This window comes from Anomaloglossus baeobatrachus, chromosome 2 (genome assembly GCF_048569485.1).
Source record: "Anomaloglossus baeobatrachus isolate aAnoBae1 chromosome 2, aAnoBae1.hap1, whole genome shotgun sequence".
Classification (NCBI taxonomy): domain Eukaryota; kingdom Metazoa; phylum Chordata; class Amphibia; order Anura; family Aromobatidae; genus Anomaloglossus; species Anomaloglossus baeobatrachus.
The window spans coordinates 573,279,610-573,306,202 of NC_134354.1; the positions used below are offsets into that span (position 1 = coordinate 573,279,610).

Here is a 26,593-nt window from a genome sequence, read left to right on the forward strand (position 1 = left end):
AATATTCAATCTCTCTCTCTCCTTTGGTGTCTTTCCCTCCTCCTTCAGACATGCCAGCATACACCCATTACTTAAAAAACCATCCCTGGACCAAAATTGTGCCGCTAACTACAGACCTGTCTCTAATCTCCCATTCATCTCCAAACTCCTGGAACGTCTGGTCCACACTCGTTTAATCCGCTATCTGTCAGATAATTCTCTCCTTGACCCTCTACAATCCGGTTTCCGCTCCTTACATTCTACTGAATCTGCTCTTACTAAAGTCTCTAATGATTTACTAACAGCTAAATCTAATGGTCACTACTCCCTGCTGATCCTCCTGGATCTCTCTGCTGCATTCGATACTGTGGATCACGAGCTCCTATTCACTATGCTCCGCTGTATTGGGCTCAAGGACACCGTTCTTTCCTGGTTCTCCCGTTACCTCTCTGACCGCTCATTCACTGTATCCTTTGCCGTCCCCCCTTCCTCTCCTCTTCCCCTTACGATCGGGGTTCCTCAGGGTTCAGTCCTAGGCCCCCTCCTGTTCTCTCTATACACAGCCCCTATTGGACAAACAATCAGCAGATTTGGTTTCCAGTACCATCTCTATGCTGATGACACCCAACTGTACACTTCTTCTCCTGACATCACCCCTGCACTATTACAAAATACTACCGATTGTCTGTCTGCTGTCTCCAACATCATGTCCTCCCTCTATCTAAAACTGAACCTGTCAAAAACTGAACTTCTGTTTCCTCCCTCTCCTAACCTTCCGAAACCCAATATTACCATTTCTGTGTATGGCTCTACCATTACGCCCCAGCAGCACGCCCGCTGTCTTGGGGTTATATTCGACTCCGATCTTTCCTTCACTCCCCAAATTCGTTCACTTGCTTGTTCTTGTCACTTCCACCTCAAAAACATCTCAAGAATTCAACCTTTTCTTATCGTTGACTCTGCAAAAACTCTTACTGTTGTTCTCATTCATTCTCACCTGGATTATTGTAACTCTTTACTAATTGGTCTCCCTGTTACTAAACTCTCCCCTCTCCAATCCATTCTGAATTCCGCAGCCAGGATCATTTTCCTCTGCAACCGCTTCACTGATGCCTCTGCTCTTTGCCAGTCATTGCACTGGTTGCCTATCCGTTACAGAATCCAATATAAACTTATCACTCTCACTTACAAAGTTCTCCACGGTTCTGCACCACCCTACATCTCCTCCCTCATCTCTGTCTATCACCCCACCCGTGCCCTCCGCTCTGCTAATGAGACTGACATTCTCAACAATTCGAACCTCCCACTCCCGTCTTCAAGATTTCTCACGAGCTGCGCCTATGCTCTGGAACACACTACCAAGAGAAATCCGATTAATTCCCAACATCCACACCTTTAAGCGGGCCCTAAAAACGCATTTCTTTAGACTAGCCTATCAACTCACTGCCCTGATCTAATCTAGTCTCTTTCTGCCCTTCAAAAAATTTACTTCCAGTTCTCGTCCCCTGTACCTGTATAAATTCTCACCTACGGGTTCATGCAGCTGCTTTTGAATACCCTATTAAATCGATGGCTGAACCATATATGACAAGCTTTTCTCCCCCCCATTCATCTTTTGTGCCTCCCCTATTTCCTCATAGACTGTAAGCTTACAAGCAGGGCCCTCACTCCTCCTGGTATCTTAATTTTGTTATTTTGTATTGTCTCATATTGTCTGTACATGTCCCCTCTTAATTGTAAAGCGCTGCGGAATATGTTGGCGCTATAGAAATAAAACTTATTATTATTATTATTATTACAGTACAAAACAGACTGGTACAGGAGGAGAGAGGACCCTGCTCGCGAGGGCTCACAGTCTACAGAGAATGGGTGAGGGTACAATAGTACAATAGGTGAGGACAGAGCTGGTTGCGCAGTGGTGTTCTGGACTGAGGGTTATTGTAGGTTGTAGGCTTGTCGAAAGAGGTGGGTCTTCAGGTTCCTCTTGAAGTTTTTCACGGTAAGAGAGAGTCTGATATGCTGGGGTAGCTTTTACGTGGATCCACATTTTGGTAGAATTACTTTGAAAGATGTTAGTCTGCAGCTCTTGCAGCCTTTTTGCAACTGCACTTTATGGTGGTCTGCCACAAATAAACCAGGTGTACAATAGGACATTTTCCCTCCCTACATAATTTATCCCTTGTTTTCTTCATGTTTTATTAAAGCAGTGGGTCCTCTGCTATAAGTTCCCTTATTTGCTAATAAAATACACCTACTTTTAATACAGCTTTTAACTTGTAACTAAGAAATCATCAATAAACAATTGCAAAATCTGCATCTGCATTTTATCTGAAGGATGATTCGGAGCATGGTTGATAAGGATCGACAAGCTGAGCTTGACCTCTAGCTAGATTCATTAAATAGTCTTTACGCAACAGAGATCATGCAGCACCAAAATGAAATGCATGCCTAATGGAAATACTTTACATATTACATGTTTAGAAAGCAATTCAGCCCACATGTTCCCTTCAGAAATGCTAATAAGTATTGTCACCATGTCTGTGGAAACTGTCATTACAATCCAAGAGGAATCAACTGTCAAACTGTCAATAGACATGTGATAAATTAGATGAGTTTAGTGGTTGCTGAGCAGTCTGTAAGTCACAAAAAAAGACGGAAGATACTGATATTCAATTCAACTACACAAGCAGCATCAGAAATAAAGTAAGGGGTTAAAAGCATAGCAGAGACTTAATCAACTGCTAATAAAATTATATTGACAATAAAGGTTCATATAAGTAACTTAATACACAGAAAAAAAAGAAATGAATTAGGAGATAAACTATACATCACTTAAAATATCTCCCAGTAGACAGATTTATCAATAAAAGTGTTGCAGAATCGATCAAATTACAGCAAAAAGCACATTTTGTTAATTTTTCCAAAATGGAAATAGTAGCATAATAAATTTGTCATTATTTAATAAGTATATTGGACACTTATCATTTCCATATGCTTATTCATATCAGGTATACTTTTCTCATTTTTTTTTCCTGACAAAAATAGAGCATACATTAAAAGGTTTGGTGTATTTTACAAGTCCTTTTAGTCCCATAATGTTTATAAACACTGTAAAAAAAATGTTTAGGTAAGTATAATGAAGATAATTTCTCTTTAAGGTGAGTGCCAAACTGGTGTAAGGAGACTTATAGGCCATGCAATGCTCCTCTGCGGATTTAAATATGAAAATAGTCTCTTGAGTGTAAAAGAGGACTTGAAGTCTATATCCACCTATTAGACGTGACAATCTTAAAAGTCAATATCAACCTTTTATCAAGCATTGCAACATACTAAAGGGTCAATGTTGACTTTTAAAGGGAACCTGATGTTCATAATACTCACCGAACGGTCGGTGCGGAGCAGACTGGTCGGATGGGCGTCTCCTTTCTCCGGGTCCCGCACCTCCTCTTTCGGCTATCTTTGTCCTCCTTCAGAAGCTAATGTGGATGACACGTTCTACGTCATCTACACTAGCCAACTATGAAGTCCTGCGCAGGCGCACTTTGATCTGCCCTGAGCAGGGCAGGATCTCTATTTTGGATAATGCATAAATACATGAAAGCTGAATACTCTTAAATGGCAATAGATCATTAAAGCACCACAGCACAATCGGTCACATTTATCAAAACTGGCCAAAAGAAAAACTGTCCTTGGTGCTTATAGCAACAAAAGCTCAGCTTTAATTTTTAAACTGCTCCAGTAAAATTAAATCTATTCTGTTGTTGCTATGAGCAACAAAATACACTTACTTTTAGACAATTTTGACCCACTATGATGAACATTTCTTTTTTTTAGGTTATGTTCCCTTGATAAGCTTTTTAACTCTGCATATTTTTGTTACGTCAAAATGCAGTCTAAAGGCCACTTTACACACAGCGACATCGCGAGTGATGTCGCTGGTGAAAGCACCCACACCTTTCGGTTGTGCATCACGGGCAAATCGCTGCCCGTGGCGCACAACATCGTTAGTCCCCGTCACACATACTTACCTGCCTAGCGACGTCGCTGAGGCCGGCGAACCGCCAGTATCTTTTATTTACAATTAAACAACTGAGATGCAATTGAAGCGTAGATTTTCAGGTTTAATTAAAGGGGTTAAAAAATATATCCAGTGAAACACTTAAAAACCCTTTTTCAACAAAGCCTCCTCATTTCATGATCTTAGGGTATATCCACATGCTGCGTTCTGGTTTGAGAACAAAAATGTATCCTCTGGCAGACTTTTGACAAATGTAAATACTGCATTAGACATAAAAAGCTGTAAAAACGCATGTGCTTACAATGCGTTTTCACTGTGTTTGGGCTTCAATTTGAACAGTGTGTTTTTTAAAGGAGAAATAAAAAATGATAGGATAGGATTTGATAGATAGCTAGAATACATAGATAGATAGATAGATAGATAGATAGATAGATAGATAGATAGATAGAGGGATAGATAGAAAAAATAGATAGAAAGAATAGATAGCATGACTGCCCACAGACAGCATACAGAGACAGAGCCACGCGATGAGAATAAACTCAGGTGAATCTCTGAGGTCAGTGCTGTGACAAAGACAGTAGTGCAGGGCCCACAGTTGTGATCGCAGAGCTTCACCCGAATTCATTCTCATCGCGTGGCTCTGTCTCTGATGAGCCGGGTAAGGTCCCGGGACTGTCGCATCTAATGGATGTTGCAATTCCGGGCAGCTGCTGAGTGATATTTTTAGCCTGGGGGGCAGACTAAAAATGATAGGCCTCCCCAATCTGAGAATACCAGGCAGAAGCTGTGAGGCTTTATCTTGGCTAGGTATCAATTGGGGGGGACCGCACGTCATTTTTTTAAATTATTTATTTATTTATTGTACTGCCCAATATAGACCTGATTACTGGAGGCTGTGATTGGTTGCAGTGACACAGCTGTCACTCAGCGTGGGGGCACGTCTGACTGCAACCAATGAATATTAGATGCGCCTAATGAGCGGCTGGCACTTTCAGAAGCAGGAAAAGCTGCAGGAGCAGTTTGACAGCCTCACCGGTGATTGGTGAGTATGAAGGAGAGAGGGAGAGAGAGAGGGTGAGAGAGGGAGAGGGAGAGGGAGAGACCGACAGAGAGAGAGAGACTGACAAAGAGAGAGAGAGAGTTTAAAACACATACTGGGTCTGCACTCATTTTCCAGAAAAAAACATCTCTCTCTTTATGAACTAACCTTTCCCATTGTGGGCTAATCCCAACACTTAACTATTTCTTGCTCTGCAGTCTGACAACCATTATTGATACTGCAGTACATTACACATTGCATTACAATTTACATATTACATTATTAGCCTAAATGCAGGACATAATTCACATGAAAATACAATAATACCATTGTGCCCTCAGGGAAAGGAATGTGACAGCAACCAGTTCACCTCCTTACACAGGCATAAAATATTGGTGACTTATCTTTAATATTGCAGATCAATAATCTCACAAATTTCATTTTTGAGAACATTTTTTGTTACGATATTGGGACCTGATGTTGTTACAAATATGGATGTAAATATTCACATTTTGTGTGTAACATATATTACCTACCACACAACCCACAGCAGCAAGTGTATAAAAGCATTTAATGTCTACAAATTAAGTATATTGGGAAAAAGTCCATGTCCAGACTCCATATATTCCATCCCCAGAATATGAGATAAAACACTGCTTTTATTTCCAAAGATTCAGTCAGAAATTCACAAAATCATTCAACTAAACACAAGTTCATTGTAATAGAGCATTCTGCTTGCACCACAGAGTCTCCTAGTGGTCACACAGCAGCAATGTCCGAGCACTCACTCCTGCCTCAATGAATTACAATTGTTTACAGCATTTAAACTTTATTTTATCTCATGTTTTACATTTTCAGATTTTATTTTTTAATTTTAAAACATTTTGCAGTTGTTTCATTTGATTTCAAAGATCACATAAAGGATGCTCCATGTGCTAATGTGACAGTAAAATGATTATACACTTGAGCAACTTGAAATTATATAATGTTGTATATTAAATGCCCTCCTAAATATATTGTTCAAATTGAAGACAACAAAAAGTATTTATTAATATAGCGCTTTAAAACATAGAATACACTGTAGCAACAACAAATACATAATACAAAAAACTGTAACTCCTAAACTTTGTGTTTTTTCACTGGCGTTTTTGTGTTAGATTACCGACAAAACAGATTTATATAAAAGTTTTAGTTTGTCATGCAAATTGACAAAATCTAATAGTGTGTGCCGGTTGCTGGTCCCAGTGATTTTCTAAGTTGTGGTCATGTGCCGACTAGAGTCTCATCCACATCAGTGTTCTATGGAGCAAGAGACTTTAGTTGGAATGTGACCACCAGTAGGCAAATCGCACACTTGAGGTTGCGTGACGACCCTTTGAACTCGCAAGCATTTCACACCATTCAAGTTGTACAGCGAGCCAAGAATGTACTCAGGGGATGTCAACTCCTTCAATACAATAAATGTATATTATATTTTTATTCAAAGAATATTATTTATGGGGCTGTATAAAACGTCCCTTGAAATATCTTCACTTAAATGCTATAAATAATTTACACATTATTACAATATAAAATCACTAGTGACAACAATATCACCAACATCCACATATAGATGAACTGTTCCTCATTGCGCAATATACAGTTTTTCCAACCATATCCTGTCCACCGCTATTAACTTGAGAACGGCGGCAGCTATAGGAATAGAAGTGGTGTCTAGGTATAGTAAAGTAGCCATGTGCTACGCAATGAAACCACCTAGAGCGCCACCTGGTGAAAAACAGAGGAGTTAGCATTTTTATCTCAAAAACAGAACGAGATAGAGAAAACAAGTGAATTAAAAACTTGTAGGTCATCATCAATTCAATACGAATCGACACCTTGCATACAGAAATGCTATGATATGAAACCTATGACCCCCCCAAAACATTGAATGTTGGTTACACATATGGCACACATATGTGAAAAATAAAGCATTTAGAGATACTCTGTCAGGCGATGTTAATGCTATGATCGTCTACACATGAATAACCAATGGTTCTGATGCAGAAAGATAATGATGTACACACTGTGGTATAACATAATAAAATAATTTTATTTACATAGCATCAACATATTCTGCAGCAATTTACAATTAATCAGGGACATGTGCAAATAATAAAGGCATTACAAATTAAACTGTTCAACAGTTACAGGAGGAGTGATTGTTCTGAGTGTCACTGAATGTTCTATGGAGCAAGAGACTTTGGTTAGAATATGACTACCAGTATGGCAAATTGCACACTTGCGGTCGTGTGACGACCCTTGGAAGTTGCAAGCATTTCACACCATTCATGGTAAGTTGAACAGCGAGCCAAGAATGTACTCAGGGGAGGACAACCCCTTTGCAAATTAAATTGTTCAACAGATACATGAGGATTGAGTGTTCTGCTAGCAAGCTTACAATATGGAAATATGGACACATTAGGAAAAAAGTGCTTGTCCTGTATGGTCCAGCCATTATAAGATATAAATAGGATATTTCAAATAAGTTGCATGATCTGGTCATCAGCCAGTAACTGGTCAAGTGCAGTTACCACCTGCTATTGGGTGCATGGAGGATGTGAAGACAGATGAATAGTAAGGACCAGATGCTAAGTAAAATATAGAACGAAGGAACAGGGAAAAGTTAGACTAGTTAGTTGAAGTAATAAGCTTGTTTATAGAGATGTGTTTTTAAAGCACGCTTAAAAATGTGGGGGCTGGGTATTAGTTGGATCAGTTGTGGTCGTGCATTCCAGTAAACTTGCACATCATGAGAGAAGTCTTCGAGACGGAGTTACAAGTTTCAGATTATGGAGTATGTTAGTATAATTACATATTGGGGTTAAGCCTTTCTTTCACAAAAAGTTCTGTTCAGTGCCCCTACCTCCCAAGGTCTAACATGCATACATAGATTTGTAGTGCAAAAGCTCAATTCCTCTTACTCTTCTTTGCTCCATTATATACAGTAATTCTACTGTAAAAATAGAAAGTTTTCACTACCATAAAAAATGTATTATTGCCGCGAGAGGCTACAATGGTGTCTTCACCCCATACACAAGTAATGTAGCCTTCCAGTCTTCTCTAGATAAACTACTTTTTAGGTTTCAATGTGGCTGTAAGCTATTCACATAGTGTTATGTCCACATTACCATTACATATCTTAACAAATAAACTATAAATTATACTTTACTTCTAATATTCCATACATTCAGCCAATATGAAAGGGGTGGTTCACCCATATTTATTATTGACCACATTGATATTATGTTGAGAAACAATGTTTCTCTCAAATACCTTGTTTTGCCAATAGTGCCTGTGAGCGGCACTATTGTGCTCCACTCACCCCCTTCGCGTGACCACCGGACTCCGTGCCATCTGGGATCCGGTAATGCCGTGTCAACTGAGATGGGCCGCAGTCTTCCTGAGTGACTGGGCTGTGGCCAGTGTTTCACCGCTCATCACAGTCCAGCGTCACAGCCCAGAATCTCCCTGCTCCCTCCTCCTTCACTGCAGAGTGCGTAAACAGGAGACACGCTGGGCTGTGATGAGCAGTGAAACGCTACACACAGCCCAATGACTCATGGAGACTGGGGCCGGCCGTGGTGATGTCAGGTGAACAGGAAGTTGATGTAATCTCACTGGATCCCAGAGGTTATGGAGTCCAGGGGTCAGGCAATGGGGAAGAGCAGTCCGCAATAGCGCTGCTCATAGGCACTACTGTCAACATAAGGTATTTGAGAGAAACCTTGTTTCTCAACATAATATCAATGTGGCCAATAATGAATATGGGTGAACCACCACTCTAATTCATTCAGATCTTCATTTATTGTTATATTGCTCAAAGAGATGTAAGGCTATTTGTCATTATAATCATTTTAGATTGTTAGCAAACTTTTATTCAAGAACATTGATGAATAAGAACAATGTACACCATCCACAAATGTTTATATGTGCTTTTTTCAGGTTCAATAAGTGTAAGAAACTTCTCAGAAGTCATGTTTTCTGGGATTACTTAAAAGTATTCAGAGTGAACAAGCAGTGACATTAAAGGGAAACACTAAAACAAGGAAAATGTCTTGATGCAGAAAATGGAGTTGGTAACAAGGATAAGAGAGAATGATGAAAGGAATAACTTCTTGGCAGGGTTACATCATTTAGTAAAATTATTATCAAAGGAAATGAGACTATTAGTAACATATAAAACAGGTCTGCTGGCTTGGCTAATTAGTAAATCATTACGATAGTTATAGTGAAGACGATTAGTATGGTCCTATTATTTCTTTTCTCTCTGCTTTCTTTTCTTGTTGCATATTCTAAGCTTACAAATGTAGAATGAAAATACTGGCCGTGGACATTACAGCTTGAATTTTTATCATTGGTCAAAGTATAGTACTAAATGCTCTTCAATACCAGAACTCTCCTTAAAGACACATATCCTCCATAATATTATCCATACATTGGTGTTCATTCATTTGACAATTTCATGGATTTTTAGTACAACCATAGAGCAGAATTCTGTTGGCCACCTCGCCATGTGTTTCCAATATTTCACATTAGATCATAGACCATATTTTCATCATATAGACATGTTTTCCATCATACAGATTGGCAATTGCAGAAGCCTTTATAGGGATTGTTTTTAGATATTTTTACAAATGTCAAAGTATTGGTAATTAGCATTATTCTATTTACAGTTAGTAATATTAAGTAACTTACTTGGACAAAAATAGGAAATAATAAAAAAAAACCAGAAAACTTTATTACAGATGTTATAGAGATGAGCGAGTACCTTAATATTCGTAATCGCTATACTCGTAACGAGTACCTTATAATACTTGTGTATTTGTTCCGAATAATGAGGACATATCAAGTCAATGAGAAATGCGAGTAATTTTCTGCTGGACCCAACAATGAGGTCTGGGGGATGGGAAAGTTCTTAAACTGAATGGGGAGAGCCTGGAGAATATGCCTGCATGCATTTCTGACTCACTTATGGGTCTCTCTCTCTCATTCTCTCGCGCCACGCCCGCGATCGGTAAGTATGAGCGTAGCCAGCCAATCACAGTAAATCCACAACCAAGATGGTTGCAGCATTACTGTGATTAGTTAAGAAGGCCAGCATGTATAGTGGCTGAAATTCAGGTGCCAAACCTACCTGGCGGGACATACGAATATCGCAAGGCGAGTACACAAAAACTTGCAGTGTAAAGAGTAACCCGAATACCGTACTATCCGTGCGAATAGTAATGATTACACTTACTCATCACTAGTTATAAAGAAGAAGCTTTATAACATATAAAAAATAATAATACATACTGTACTTCTTAAACTTTACCACTCAGTGTTTTAGCCTTTGATAACATGATCCTTTTTTATTAATTTGCAACCAAAATGTAATACCAATATTAAAAATGAAATATTTGTAAACTGACTACAAATCTGTATTTTCAAAGGGAAATGGCACTGAATGTGTATTTTGGAACTCTAAGTTAAAAACAAAATGTAATTGCCATATACACCAAACAATAATACCATTACAACTACTGGTGAAAGCATAAAAGAGCTTATCTCAATATGATGACACCTGTCAAACCTTGTCACAAACAGTTTTTTTCTGTTTTCTGAACAACTTATCCATAAATCATTACCATTTTTTACAAACACATTGAAAACCATGAGGACTCATAAAGATTATTATTATTTATTATTATAGCGCCATTTATTCCATGGCGCTTTACAAGTTAAAGCGGGTATACGTGCAACAATCATTAACAGTACAAAACAGACTGGTATAGGAGGAGAGAGGACCCTGCCCGCGAGGGCTCACAGTCTATAGGGAATGGGTGATGGTACAATAGGTGAGGACAGAGCTGGTTGCGCAGTGGTCTACTGGACTGAGGGCTATTGTAGGTTGTAGGCTTGTTGGAAGAGGTGGGTCAAAGATTGTAAGTAATAACATTACCAAAGATCAGAAAACTGATATGAAGACAAGAGTAGCATTGACTGATTAAATGTGAACTATAAAATAATAATAATAATAATAATAATAGCTACCAATCCTAATCATTTGCACAAAGTTCCTCAGCTTCATAAAATGTTATGATTGCATCAATTTCTTTCTAAACAGTAAAATATAAATGGCCCATTTTTATAAAAATTTGGGGAATTTATAATAGGTTGGCAAGCCAGTTGTCAGGGAGTAAGTTGTATTAGACATCAAGTGAACAGTCTGTTACTGAAATTATATTTCAGAAGTCTGACTAGAAGTGAAGTTTTACCCCTTAAAAACCTTGGATGTACCTGAAAATTCAAGGTCAAGTCTTTCCATTTAATGCAGGCTCTCTCGGAGAGCCGGCATGTTTCCTCACACATATCAGTTGATATGATCAAATGACGTGTAGCTAACAGGCACAAGTGGATCTTCAAGCCTGTTAACTAGTTAAAACCCTCTGTCACTCTTTGAAAGCAGGATTTAATGTGCTCCAATGTTGAACGTGCCATTCCCTGATGCCATCTGCAGCCCTGTGACATGATCACGGGACGACTATGAGTAGTCATCACAGCCTGAGATCATCTGATGTCCCCATCACTGTCATGTCGCAGTTCCTGTGAACACCAGCTGAGCACCGGCATTCAAAGGTGATCAGCATTTCTGCTGTACAGAGCTTTGCTGAAGCATCACTCTCATCAGCAGAAGTGATCAGATAGTGCAGGCTTCAAGTCCCTAGTAAAATAAATCAAAAGTGTTAAAAAATAAAAAAAAAGTATGAAAAAATTACAAAAATTAAAATCCCCTCCTTTGTCCCATTGAAAATAAAACAATTAAAAAATGCAAATATTTGGTATCGCAGAAATGCTCGATCTATCAAAATATGAGATTAATTATTCTAATTGGTAAAAGACGTAATGAGAAAAAAAATCAAAACACCAGGACTATGGGACTTTTTTTACGCCGCAACATTGCAATAAAATGCAATAAGAAGCATTAAAAACATCTACACCAAAATGGTATTATTAAAAACGACAGCTAAAGATACAAAAAAAGCCTTCACACAATGCCAGATACTGAAAAAGGAGAATGCTATATTTCTCAGAAAATGGCGACAACAGCGCAATTGGTTTTTTTTGTTGTTTCTTTAAGAAATGGCTACATTAATGTAAAAATAAAAAAGTTATGGCTCTTTGAAGAAGGAAGGGAAAAAACAAAAACGAAAAATGGAATATTGCCAGGTGGTGATAGGGTTAAGGATCTAAGTGACCTTGATAAGTGCCAAATTGTTAATACTAGAAAACTTAGTCAAGGCATCTCCAAAATGTGAGTCTTTGTGAGGTGAAGCTGGTATGCAGTGGAGAAAACTTCCCAAAAGTAGTCTTAAAGGTTCACGGGCTTCCAAACCTGAATGATTTGTATGAAGAGCGAAAGGCAAGCCAACCTGGTTGTACTGTCATCTTATAAATAGTGATGAGCGAGTACTAAAAAGCTCGGGTGCTCGAGGCTCGGGCCGAGCATCCCAAGATACTCGTGTACTCGGCCCGAGCACCGAGCCCAATGTTATCCTATGGGAGACCCGAGTATTTTTGTGAAATGACCCCCGGCAGCATGTAGAAACCCTAAAAATGTCACAAAAGTCTCAGAAGAGTGCTCAAATGACATGGCAACAGCATGGGGAAGACCCCTTTAAGCATTTATCACTCAAAAGTCACAGCTGTGAACAATTTTGTCCGAGTTTTACGCCATTTTTACGGACTCACCAGAAAACCTTCCAAAATGACACCAAAATGAATTTTCATGGCGGAAATGTTAAGGGCACATACCCAATAGTGAGATAGAGCTGGTGTATGTTACTTTTGGAGATTAATAATACATGAAAGATTTTACGTAAAACATTGTGTGGCACTCCGATGTCGAAAACGCACGTTTTGTGCTTTTTACTAGCGATGTCGGTCATTTTTTTTTTCATTCTATCTCCCGTCGGTCGGTCTCGCTCTGTCTGTCTCTCTCTGTCTTGTCTGTCCCCCTCTCACAGTCTGTCGGTCATTCTCCCCGCTCTCTCTTACTTACCGTTCCCCGATCTCCGGCGCGGCGCTGCACGGCTGTTCACTAAACTCCGGCGGCTTTTCCTCTTTTGAAAAAGCCGGCCGCTCATTAATCAATCTCGTATTCTCTGCTTTCCTGCTTTTCGGCGCCTATGATTGGTTGCAGTGAGACACGCCCCCACACTGAGTGACAGCTGTCTCACTGCACCCAATCACAGCAGCCGGTGGGCGTGTGTATACTGTGCAGTGAAATAAATAATTAAATAATTTAAAAAAACGGCGTGCGGTCCCCCCAATTTTAATGCCAGCCAGATAAAGCCATACAGCTGAAGGCTGGTATTCTCAGGATGGGGAGCTCCACGTTATGGGGAGCCCCCCACCCTAACAATATCAGTCAGCAGCCGCCCAGAATTGCCGCATATATTATATGCGACAGTTCTGGGGCTGTACCCGGCTCTTCCCGATTTACCCTAGTGCGTTGGCAAATCGGGGTAATAAGGAGTTAATGGCAGCCCATAGCTGCCACTAAATCCTAGATTAATCATGTCAGGCGTCTCCCCGAGATTCCTTCCATGATTAATCTGTAAGTGACAGTAAAAAAACACACACACCCGAAAAATCCTTTATTAGAAATAAAAAACACTAACAAAGTCCCTCATTACCAATTTATTAACCCCGACAAACCCTCCATGTCCAGCGTACTCCACAGTCCTCCAGCGTCGCGTCTAGCTGTGCTGCATGAAGGTGACAGGAGCTGCAGAATACACCGCCGCTCCGGTCACCTCCACGCAGCTAATGAGATGAGTATAGCGATCAGCTGAGCTGTCACTGAGGTTACCTGGATCCAACGGTGGATGCAGCGGTGGCCGCGGGTAACCTCAGTGACAGCTCAGCTGATCGTGCTACTCACCGCCACTCCGGTCAGCTCCATGCACCAACTGAGGTGAGTATAGCGATCAGCTGCTGTCACTGAGGTTAATCGCGGCCACCGCTGGATCCAGCGGTGACCGGGAGTTACCTGACTGACAGCAGCTGATCGCGCTATTCCCTTCATTAGCTGCATGGAGGTGACCGGAGCGGCGGTGTATTCTGCAGCTCCTGTCACTTCTATGCAGCAGAGCTGGACGCGACGCTGGAGGACTGTGGAGTACGCCGGACATGGAGGGTTTGTCGGGGTTAATAAATTGGTAATGAGGGACTTTGTTAGTGTTTTTATTTCTAATAAATGATTTTTTCGGGTGTGTGTGTTTTTTAACTGTAATTTACAGATTAATCATGGAAGGAATCTCGGGGAGACGCCTGACATGATTAATCTAGGATTTAGTGGCAGCTATGGGCTGCCATTAACTCCTTATTACCCCGATTTGCCAACGCACTAGGGTAAATCGGGAAGAGCCGGGTACAGTCCCAGAACTATCACATATAATGTATGCGGCAATTCTGGGCAGCTGCTGACTGATATTGTTAGGGTGGGGGGCTCCCCATAACGTGGGGCTCCCCATCCTGAGAATACCAGCCTTCAGCTGTATGGCTTTATCTGGCTGGTATTAAAATTGGGGGGGGACCGCACGCCGTTTTTTTAAATTATTTATTTATTTATTTTACTGCACAGTATAGACCCGCCCACCGGCTGCTGTGATTGGATGCAGTGTGACACCTGTCACTCAGCGTGGGGGCGTGTCTCACTGCAACCAATCATAGGCGCCTGTGGGTGTGGAAAGCAGGGAATATGAGATGGCTGTGTACAGAGCACAGCGCGCCCGCCGGTATAAAGGCTCGGTCACGCTGTGCAGGCCGGCCAATCACTGCAATTCCATAACTAACAGGGCTGTGGCATTGCAGTGGTCTGCCAGCCAATCCCTGCATGAGGGCTGGCTCTCAAAAGAGCGCCAACATGCAGGGATGAAGACCACGAGTACAGCACGAGTATTGCAAAATTACTCGGTACCCGCCGAGTAGCCCGAGTACAGTGATACTCGTGCGAGTACCGAGTAGTAACAAGCATACTCGCTCATCACTACTTATAAACTGATGGCACACTACTTGATTATCACATTGTGATCAAGAATGCATGAGGACATAGATCTGGTTTCCAATTGCTTTCCAATTTTATTCTTCTGTTGGCTACCCAAGTTGTAGTAATCTGTAAAGCAATGTATCTGGAAATGGCTGTGCTAAACCATAGCTCTAGCCCCATAATTTTTACAATCAAAGGGTGCTGAGAGATTGCACCCCCCACCAACCATAAACTAATGGTACATTCTGACAGTAGGTTATCACCAATAAGATAAATGCACAGGGCATTGAAATACAATGCTTAGTAGCGGCCAATTATTCAAAATGTCCATGCTGACCCATGTTGATTAATGGTTTGAGGAACATGATAAGAGTTCAAGATGTCGGCTTTCCTTTAAATTCTCCAAATCTTAATCCAATTAAGTATCTGTAAGATGAACTGAAAAATCAAGTTAGATCCATAGAGGCTTCAGTTCACAACTTACAAAGCACCAAAACAGTCTTTTTTATTTTATTTTTTTTATTTCACCACTGGAGTGGTGCTTTAAATCTATGTCCCCTGCCCCTAGTCTTATACTCACTCTCCGGCGCCTTCATCTCTTATCGGCATCACTCTGGTTGGTTTCCACAGGCTTGTTAACTGCAGTATTTTTAAAGTGTTTTCTGGAATGAGACAGAGATCACAACTCAATACAAGTCTATGAGAGCCTCATTCTGGCTCTCTGAGACGTCTATTGAGCGCTTGTGGCGTAATTTCTGAATTCCGTCCAGTCAGCAGGTACTTTCACAAGATGGTGCTGTGGTACTGGAGTGACACCAAAAAAAGGTGAGGATGGCGGAGGATGAGAAAAGGACCAGTGAAAGGAGACTAAAGGGTGCTTTACACGCTGCGACTTTGCAAACGATATATTGTCGGGGCCACGGTGTTTGTGATGCACATCCGGCATCGTTAGCGACGTTGCAGCGTGTGACAGGCTGGAGCGACCTAAAGCGATCACAAAAAAGATAAAAATCGTTTGTTTTGGAGAGGTCGTTTAATAACAAAAACTCATTGTCAGGTAAGTAGCGATGTTGTTCGTCGCTCCTGCGGCAGCACACATTGCTTTGTGTGACACCGCAGGAACGACGGACATCTACTTACCTTCGTCCCTCTGGCAATGAGGAAGGAAGGAGGTGAGCGGGATGTTACGTCTGGCTCATCTCCGCCCCTCCGCTTCTATCGGCCGGCCACTTAGTGACGCAGCAATGATGTCGCTATGACGCCAAACGCACCTCCCCCATGAAGGAGGGTTTGTTCGGCAGTCACAGCGACGTTGCTGACAAGGTATGTGCGTGTGACGCTGCCGTAGCGATAATGTTTGCTATGGCAGCGATCACCACATATCGCACGTACGACGGGGGCGGGTGCTATCGCGCATGACATCGCTAGCTATAGCTAGTGATGTTGTAGCGTGTAACGCACCCTTAACATTTAAAGCACCATGCTAGTGGTGAAATAAAAAAAAGTGCTGAAGTTGTATTTTCAAGTTGTATTTTTTAGGTTGTCCAGAATTAGAAAATATGGCTATTTTAGTATAGAATCAGTGCAACCCCTGACCATGCGTTGTGCATGGTTAATGCAACAAAGCCAAATTGAAGTCTTTATCTGAGCTAAAATACTCCATACTACCAATGGGTAATGCTGTTTTTGAAATAAATCAGTCATGATTTTTTAATCCTGGACAACCCCTGTAAAGAATCTGATACTAATCTTTTATGAAGTCATGCCTTCATGCTGTAGAGGCAGTAGTAGTCATGTGTACAGGGGTCACCAGGTCGCAGCACAGCCAGTCTGTAACCCTTTTGCGTCCCAGTCGCCACTCCACTGCAAGGATGCTTTTGCCACAGTCCCTTATTCCACTGAGTCAATGAATCAGACACAGATGCGCTTCTTTTTAACAGCGGAACTTTGCTTGATTTCACTACATGGAAAGTTTCCACTCGCATAACACGGGCACTGCTTCTGACTCCGACGGGGTTCCCTCCAGACTCCATTCCATAATTAAATTTACCAGCCAACCAATTTCCTGGCCCCTCATTCTCCTGTCTGACGTCACACTGCACTAGCCGATTCAAAAAGCCCTTTAGCCACTCCGTCCCACCCACAAGGATTTAGCTTGCACTGTTGAAGAGGCTTATTACTAGAGCATTCTAATCTTCACCAGTGCTTTTGGCCAGGACCTACTCTTCTCCTTTAAGAGCCCACTAAACTTCGGTCTCGCAGGAATTTTTTGGGGGTTTTCAATCCAGGAAAGACATTCAACCCCCCCACCATCCAGACTCAACCCCTCTTCTGGGAACACAGTTCATAAACAGTCCTCTAAAGAGCAGGACCCCACATGTCTGGTGTCAAAGGGATGATCCTTAGGATCTTCTATATCAAATGTTTTGGTCTTGTTATCTTTCTGCTACTGGGGACTCTCCTGGCCTTCTTCAACATCCTGCCATATTTAAACTCTGACCCCCTCCTTTCACTTAATCCCTTCCCACCTTAGGGTGTTAGGAAAGTAGTCAATAGGCCACCTTTCCACCCTGTGGCCATTTACCAAATTACTCAATACAGACCAATACATTTTATGATTCTCTCTGTGTGCCGGCCACTTCTGCAGGGGTGGCGTAGCCTTGAACCCCCCTTACAAGGGCTTGAAGCTGGTTTGACACACTACAAGGGACTAAAACATTATCAGATTAGTGGTTAATGTTATGGTTGTTGGGTATAAATGAAACACGAAAAATAATTAATAGATATCTACATATAACCTGCATTATCACATTGTGTACTTCACTCTACTTCACATAATCTTGTTTTTTGTTTTTTTTACAGCAAATGCAGGTGCAGTTATTTAAAGTAACTATCCGTGTGACATTTTTCTGATTTTTTTTGTTACATCCTCAAAACAGTCAAACAGAATGACAGGTAATAATTTTACAGTCAAGTTATCAAGCAAAGATTTGATAGCTTGAATTACAAAGCAACATTTCCTAAACTTTCCCAAAGCATACCTTCACCTTGTATGAATCTGAGTGTTAATAATGTTTTAAATGAATTCTTACTCCTGCCATGCTGTCTACAAGCCAATCGTTTAAAAGGAACCACTTCCAAACTTCTGAATATACACAGATAATTATATTATGCATTGTTTAATTTGTGTGTATTCCCTCTTAAGAATAACATTTAGAGAACATTGTGCTGTAATTTCAATTATGTCTCATTTCTTGACTTTTAATTATTCACTTGGTCTGCATACTTCACAGAACCTAAAGTAAATGTCCAATACTTGTGGGTAACGTTCACCTAATATTTATTTTCAATTTTTGGCTGCGTGGCCAATTTTTATCACTTAAGTCAAGATAGGATCAGTGACTTCACTTCAACATGACTATGAACGCAATACTTAGAATATTTTTTTCAGTTTAAAAAATGGAAATTGCAGGCAATTAAAGCACCAGTGGACTAAAAAGAAAATGACCTCAACACTTAGGGCTCATGCGCACGTTGTGTAATTACATGCATTTACGTTGCGTATAGCACTGCAGCGTAAATGCATGCGTCCTGCGTCCTGTGCAAAATCTATGTAGATTGTGCATGATACATGCACATGTTGCTTTTTTGAATGCTAAAATTTTGACCCAAATCCGTGCGTACAGCATGTCAATTAATTCCTGCGCTTTGGATGCAGCTCCCACTCTGTCTATGGTGGGGGCAGCAGCCATAGCGTATGAAATCGGCTTTTTTTCTACAGAAAAACTGCACCCATTATGCAGTGTTTCTGCAGCGATTTGAAGCGCACATGCGCTGTCAAATCACTGCAGAATATTCAGCAGGTACATGTGAACAAGGCCTTAGGGTACAAATAAAGAAGCTCAAGTAATGGAAAGTCCTGTGAAGTATAAACAAAATTGGGCTGTCATTCCCCTGAGGTGTGTTTAATCAATTAAATACAATGCTTACTATAGTTATTAAGGTTTAATCTTATATGGTCAATTTTATATATATATATATATATATATATATATATATATATATATATATATATATATACATATATATATATGTTTACATATAGGTGTATAGATCCATATCTATCTATCTACCTATATATGTATATATATATATATATATATATATATATATATATATAGTAATCTATGACTATGAAAGATTATATGAAGGTGGTAAAACATAAAAAAGGATTCTAATTGAGTACTGTCATTATCATTTTGACCTTTTAATTTAATTCAGTGAATAGTGTTTAAAAAAGAGCAAAATTAAAACTCCAGAACTATTATTTCCCTTGCAAATTCTACTTCCAACCAAGTGAAAGAAAATAACTGAAAAATCATATGTATCTGAAAATATTACCACTGAAAACTACATGTTGCTATGTAAAAGTAAGCCCTCATACAGATTAACTGATAAAAAATTATAAAACCTATGGCTTTATATATGTCTAAATATGGCTACATAAAAAACAAACAAATAATTACTTTCAAAAATGCATTTATTGTCCAAAAGTAAAAAAAATGATAAAACTACATAAATTTGATATAATTCCAATCGTACTGATTCACATAAAATAAACATTGTATTTGTGCGGCACATAACTATTAGAACATCAAAAAACAAACTGTTTTTTCTATATCTCCTCATAAGAATTAAAGCAGCTGTCCACTATTGAACTTACCCTTCTTAAATGATATCGTCTGCCATGTGAAATAAAGAAAAACCTTACACGCACCTCTGCACTAGTGTCACTTCAGCATTATGAATGACCGCAGCGTACATGTGGCATTACAATCTCATTTGAGCAATGGTAGACCTGGTGCCTACAATACAGGAACACAGCGGTTGCGGGAGAGAAGATAAGTTGTTTTTATTCTACATGGCAACCACAGTATTTAAGTGGCAAAATTCAAGTAATGAAAGATGGTAAATAAGTTATATTTACCCCAAAATGAAGCCACTGATAAATACAACTTATTCTACACAGAAAAAAAAAATACTTTGTCTTACAGACCTAATATGCGTCAGAACTTAAGAGGATAATTTTGGTTTTTTTTTAGTGTACTGTAACTGTAATTGATATTGTTTTTTTCTGTACTGTGATTGGTTACTTTTTCAGTTACACATTTCATATTTCTAATCTATTACTTCTGCCTTATGTAACAGAGAAGTAGTGTAAGGGTGTGAGCCCACGATCTGGACTACCAGTGTTCTGGATGCAGCATACTTTTTCCTCTGGAAGCACCGTATACCGCACAGGAGAAAGCAGCATCCATGCACATGATCAGGATTCTGGTCTCACGGTATTCTCTCTGTGTTCTCTCACTGAGAACACTCGCGTCTCCACAAGAATACATTGACATGCTGTGTCTTGGAAAGCCGCCCTGCTTGTCAGTTTACGCTGCGTTAAAAAGAAGCACAGTGGGCATGGAATTTCTATAAATTCATTCCACTGTGTTTGTACTGAACAACACTGCATTTTGAACTCCGTGAAAACACATTGCATCCAAAGCATTGCTAACATTGATCGTGGGCACACACCCTAATAGGTAAGACAGGCTGAAGCTGCATCGTAGAGGACAGCAGTTCTATGTCACTTATCTATCACTGTCAGCTCGTTACTACATACTAGATGTCTATCTCTGATAAAGCCTGCTGAAAGAGACTCTAATGGCCACGTCTCACTAAGCGACATCGCTAGCGACATCGCTGCTGAGTCATGGTTTTTGTGATGCAACAGCGATTTTGCTAGCGATGTCGCTGTGTGTGACATCTAGCAATGACTTGGCCTCTTCTGTGAGGTCGCTGGTTGGCTGAATGTCCTGGACCATTTTTTGGTCGTTGCAATCCCGCTATGAAGCACACATCACTGTGTTTGACAGTAAGAGAGCAACAATCTGAATGTGCAGGGAGCAGGAAGCCGGCTTCTGCGGACGCTGGTAACCAAGGTACATCTAATATTTACCTTGGTTACCAGTGTCCACAGCTTCTAAAAGCCGGCTCCCTGCTCCCTGTACATGTAGCCAAGGTACACATCGGGAAACTATAAGCAAAGCGCTTTGCTTAGTAACCCGATGTGTACTATGGTTACCAAGCAGAGCGTCGTTACAGGGTCGCTGGTGGCTGATCTCTGATCGCTGTGGAGATCTGTCTGATTGTCAGCTCACCAGGACCATGTAGCGACGCTCCAGCGATCCCTGCCAGGTCAGATCGCTGGTGGGATCGCTGGAGCGTCGCTAATTGTGACGGTACCTTAACCATCATGGTGTGTAAAAGTTCTTGAATTGGTGTTTGCGTCTGTCTGAATTTCTTTCCACATCTCTGTAGGGTGTGGTAGAGACACTACTCTGTCCAGTACCCATACCAACAGAACAACAGAAAGGGATATGTATAGATTGATAGATAAAGATTATATATACATATATATATATATATATATATATACACAGTACAGAATATATATATATATATACCCATATACTTCAACTTTAGAGCAAAATATAAATAGATAAGCCTGTTGCCAAATTAGTCAATTAGTCAAATAAGCACCCAATCCATATTTGTCTATACTATCACCTTTGTATTCCAGCCCCCTCGTTTTGGCCTACCTGGCCTTATTTGTGATGTTTGTAAGGCAGATGCAGACAAATGTTTTTGACATTTACTTGCATATTTCATTTGAAAGCCATTATTTCCCACACTATACCAACTTCCATGTGACATTTAGTTAATACATGTGTCATGATTGACTCCTGGCTCAGCTGGAGCTGAGCCTTTTTTTTAGTTTCACTTCTAATGCAGGTCACGTTAGGGGTTAATCCTTTCTGCCTCGTTCTGGAGGTCAGGCTGCTTTATTAGGGCACTGTTTCTTTTGGACTTTGCCAGTGATACTTCTGGCTCTGCTGTGTTCTGCTCTTGAGTGACCTGTTGTCTGCCCTGCCCCCTCCTGACCTCCGTGTTCACCTGACCTGTTAACCTCCTCTGTTGTCTGTTTCCATCAGTGTCTCTTCCGCTGTCTCCCTGTTCGTTCCTTATCTGTTTACCTTAATTCTGTCTTGTCTTCCCACTCCCCCTCGCTTCTAGGGTCTGATTTCCCGGCTACTGACTATTTGCTTCCCTCTGACTACGTTTAGATTTTGCCCTTGTGTACTTACAAGACCTCATGTTGTGACATGGCTTTCTGACGATTCTACTGCCATCTGGTGGGCTTGACTAGTATTACCTCTGCTAGGGAATTCCCTGACCATACGTTTCCTCCACGTTTACGCCCCCTAGTGGTTTACCAGCTAACTACCTTCTCAGATAGTTTCAGGAATCCTCTAAGTCCCACATTACTGCGCTGCACTGCTATTGTACATCTTAGAGTACAGCGTGACAACATGTTTTTCTTTTTTTGCCATACAATGTGTATCACATAATATAAAGTATAAATTATATCTAATATGCTACAAAAGTCTAAAAGTCTATGGTGGCAGGTTAAAAAAAACATTGGTAACTGTATGAAAAGTTTCTTTAATAGGAGCTTTCTTTCCAAATATTATAGTTGTAAGGACAATTTCTATAAAAGAATGAAAGTTGAAAAATATCAAAAAGTACAATAACCGTTACTCAAGTTCATGAAAGTGGCTTTGGGTACAAAATATTAGTTTAAGTTCACACATCTGTATTGGTGCAATATTTCTAATTAGTACATTGTTTTTTTTCTGGCAACTGACACCATGAAGAAAACCTGATGGACACTATTACAATTCAAGTGGTTCATCAGGCACCAATGGTGACCATCAAGTATATAATTTGAATAAGGTTAGTTCTTTTTTTAATATTGTAAATAACACTAATGTAAACCTATTAATGGGAATCTGTCTGGTCTTGTGACTCTTTTCATTTCCCCTCTTTACCTTTTCAGCCTTTATTTGGGTATCCTTGGCTTATGCTTGTGTTGTGCAACTGCACAAATTTGATCAAAATCACCTATAAAGAACCTTGGTCAATTCTACTAAGATGAGGGTATGATTGACAGTCTTTGCACTGCTAGCGACCTCTCTGCTCCCTGTCACAGCTCTGCTCTGTAGTGGGCTGCCTGAAACATCTGCTTTTGGATCAGTGAGCTATTAACACTGTTGTGACAAGTGAACGGTAATGGCATGGGGGAGCGCAAACTGAAAATGCAAGTAGTGTAGTGAGGGTCAATCACATATAGCGGGTGTGACAGCAGCTAATAAACCTGGACTAGTCTTAGTATGTAAACACCCTGGCGGACACATCACGGCTCATTAGCACACAGTGATGTGCTGTATATAAAGTGATTTTGCTGAAATGTATGCAGTTGCATAAAACGATAAACACACTCAAGCAGAACTTGTGACATACACAACAGTTGTTTACATGGGGCTGAGGTAGCTATAAGGAGGCTAAAAAGAGGCCTTAAAAGGAATCTGTCAGCAGATTTTTGCTATGTAAGCTGAAGACAGCATGCTGCAAGGGTTAAAACAGAAATCAAGGAATCCTGTCTTGTCAAGATCAGATTTGTTGTATATTTGCTATGTTTGTTTAATCAACAGGACTTCTCACTGCTCAGACTACAATGTCATGTGCACGGCAATTCGGCACGCCCCCTCCTCTGATTGGCACCTCACTGTCAATGTACAATCTCTATTGAGAGCCTGATGTGGGAGGGGCAGTTTTCTCAGCTCTGCTGTATTGCTAAATCTAAAAATATTGACTGTGTCAGAACGGCTTCCGCCAGTAATCTAGGTGATGCATCCTAATGTTCAGAATCTCCTTGCCTACATCATGCTGCTCTCAGATGAGGTAGCAAAATCCTTCTGACAGATTGCCTTTAAGTATTTATACGGCCATGACAAGTAATGTGTTTAAGGGGCATTACAATGTTATAAAGTTCTGGTATATTGACATGTCCTGTTACATTTACTATTTGGGTGGGTGGGTGCAGCTGCTGAGCAAAAATTGACTGATGCCCAATTCATATCTTTTTCACATAGCCCCACTTCAAGGGAATTGCAGTTGACTGCAACATAGTCCCAATCATATAAATGAACTTGGGTGCAGAAAAAGTTCCTAAAATGCCCCAATTTTGTAATTAAAACTGATGCTTCTGCTAGGCGATCCAAGAATCATCCGGCAGAGTGGCTCATGCTACTTTGCAATGTGTAAACTACTTTCTTTACGCGCCTGCACAAGTCACAAAATCAGCTGACAGTGAAGGCCCAATACATTTGAAAACCAATAGTCTGTAGCTTGACAACATTTAGAATTTGGTGATGTATACGCTTATTAGCAGGAGTCAATAATGTTCATAATTTAGTATATACACCAGTTTTTAGCACATTTATGTACATGGATTGATAGAACACAATGCTTCTGTTTTTCCCTATAGGGTTCTTTGACACATATGCACAATACTAAGGGCTTTCTGGAAATCACATCCACATTTCAGCAACTCTAAGTTTATCCTAATTACGGAAAGAGTGCACAGCAGCTCTCCAAAGTGCAATTCAGCATTATCTGGAGATGAACACACACACACAGCAAATACATCAGGGAAACCCAAGCTGGTACCCTGGTCCAGTGCTATGAGACAGCCGGCTAGACCACTCGGAGAAAATACAAGAACATATTAGGTTGTCATTGCTGCTGTCAATGTGCAGAGTGGTGCATTATGCTTTTTTTGCCTTTAGTATACTTTCAGATTTATACGCTACTACTGCCCTATACAAGGTATACAAACTATAATCACTATGCTTTTGTTGATATATTTAAAATGTAAACACATGAATTAAACATAACTCTGCAATCATAGTAGTCATAAATAAGAAAAATGTTTTAATAGTCAATTATAAGCAGTAAACCGGAGAATAATAGTTCATATAAGCAATAAAATGAATGTGTGTTGGTCATTCTTAAGCAATAAAAAACATAACAGACCATATACAAATCAAATGATGATTCTATTCATGATGCAGGATGATTGCTTCTTGGGTATCATTGTAGCACTTTGATATGTAACATCCCAGAGTATTTGCCAATAAGTGTCTTCCCCGCTTCAGCATTGACATCAAAGATTAGAAGAAACTGGACAGCATTCTAAGATGACATGCAGTATTAGACCCTGAGCCAATAATGCACACAATGCTGCTCCAGGTCCAATAATTCCGTGTCACTTATACTGAGATTTGTCAATAGTGCGCCTTACTTACTGACATGTGTATTGATGGTAAATTAGCATGGAATATACTTTACAGCACTGAATACCCAGAAATATGTCAAAGAGCATTCAAGCCTGCACTTAACAGTAAGAAGGGTAAATGATACATAGAACAATTAGTTTCTTCCTCAGAAGGTGAAGATGCAAGCACAGCAGTGTAATCCATTGATTGATGGGATGAGTGAGATCATGGATTGTTCTTACCTGATATCTCCTGGTAAGGGACATTGGCCAGGCTGAATCCCTTAGCACTATATGCATGTCTGACCTCATTGCAGCTTCCAGACTTCACATCAGCCCCAGAGCAAAGTGACAATAGCATAGGTCCCCAAATCCAAAACATGGTGTAAGCTCTAATAATCCAATGTTAGGAAATCCCAAAATATTCTCAGAAAGATAAACACTTGACTGTTCTTATTGCAAGAAGAAAGAATTGTCAGGCAACCCAATGGGACCCTAGGAGTGCAGCTGATAGAGGTGCAGAGCCTTTTTACTCATCCCTTCACAAATGGCAGAAAACTTTTCATTAACAGCAGCAGGATCCTTGCTTCTGTAGACAGATGTGAAGTGAGCAGCCTTGGGTGGAAGATGCTGCAGGGATCAGTCTTCCGCTAACCTGAGCCTGCCCTATGTGCTTTGTATGTGACCTGTCTGTCCTATGTGCGCTGCTCTACAGATGTCACACTGTGCCAGGCTACTGTGCATAGTGCAGGCAGTTCTGCTCTACACAAGCTCCCTGACCCAGCTGCCAGCACAAATCCTGGAGACACAGTGAGACGTGCTGTACATTGGATTGCCTCAATCTAGGAACAAGGCTGATAGGGAAATGTGGAGTGGAGTCACCGCACGCTGTATAATTGCCTATCAGATTCTCAGACATTCTTCTGTATAGGCTGCAATCACTCCAGTGATGAGATGGACAGTGCTGCGCGTTGTAACTAGTGGATTTCTATTATAAGCAATGTGAATGGTTCAGAAAAAAATATATTTTATACCTTTTTTGGAAAAAGAAAATGAAATTCTGCATTTTCTGTATTTCACACATCAGTCAATATAATTGCTTTGTTTGGATTTGTGCTTCTATTCAAGTGTAGCTTTACTATTATACACATTCTGGGAGGAAACAACTACAGAGTTTGGATTATTAAAGGGATCCAGTCATCTGAGATTCCAGCCGTCCACAAATTAAAAATAGGGCACTTATTTGCTATTAAA

The 26,593-nt window shown here is 40.3% G+C and overlaps 1 protein-coding gene across 2 annotated transcripts in view; it reads right to left on the reverse strand.

The window, feature by feature from the left end:
• GPC6 (glypican 6) overlaps positions 1-26,188 on the reverse strand; it is a 1,296,759-nt gene extending 1,270,571 nt beyond the window's left edge. For both annotated transcript variants that reach the window (XM_075336760.1, XM_075336759.1), the window contains exon 1: positions 25,583-26,188. In XM_075336760.1, coding sequence (XP_075192875.1) covers positions 25,583-25,721 — 139 coding nt within the window. In that variant the 5' untranslated portion in view covers positions 25,722-26,188. The remainder of the gene's footprint in view (positions 1-25,582) is intronic.
• Between the last annotated feature and the right edge of the window lie 405 nt (positions 26,189-26,593).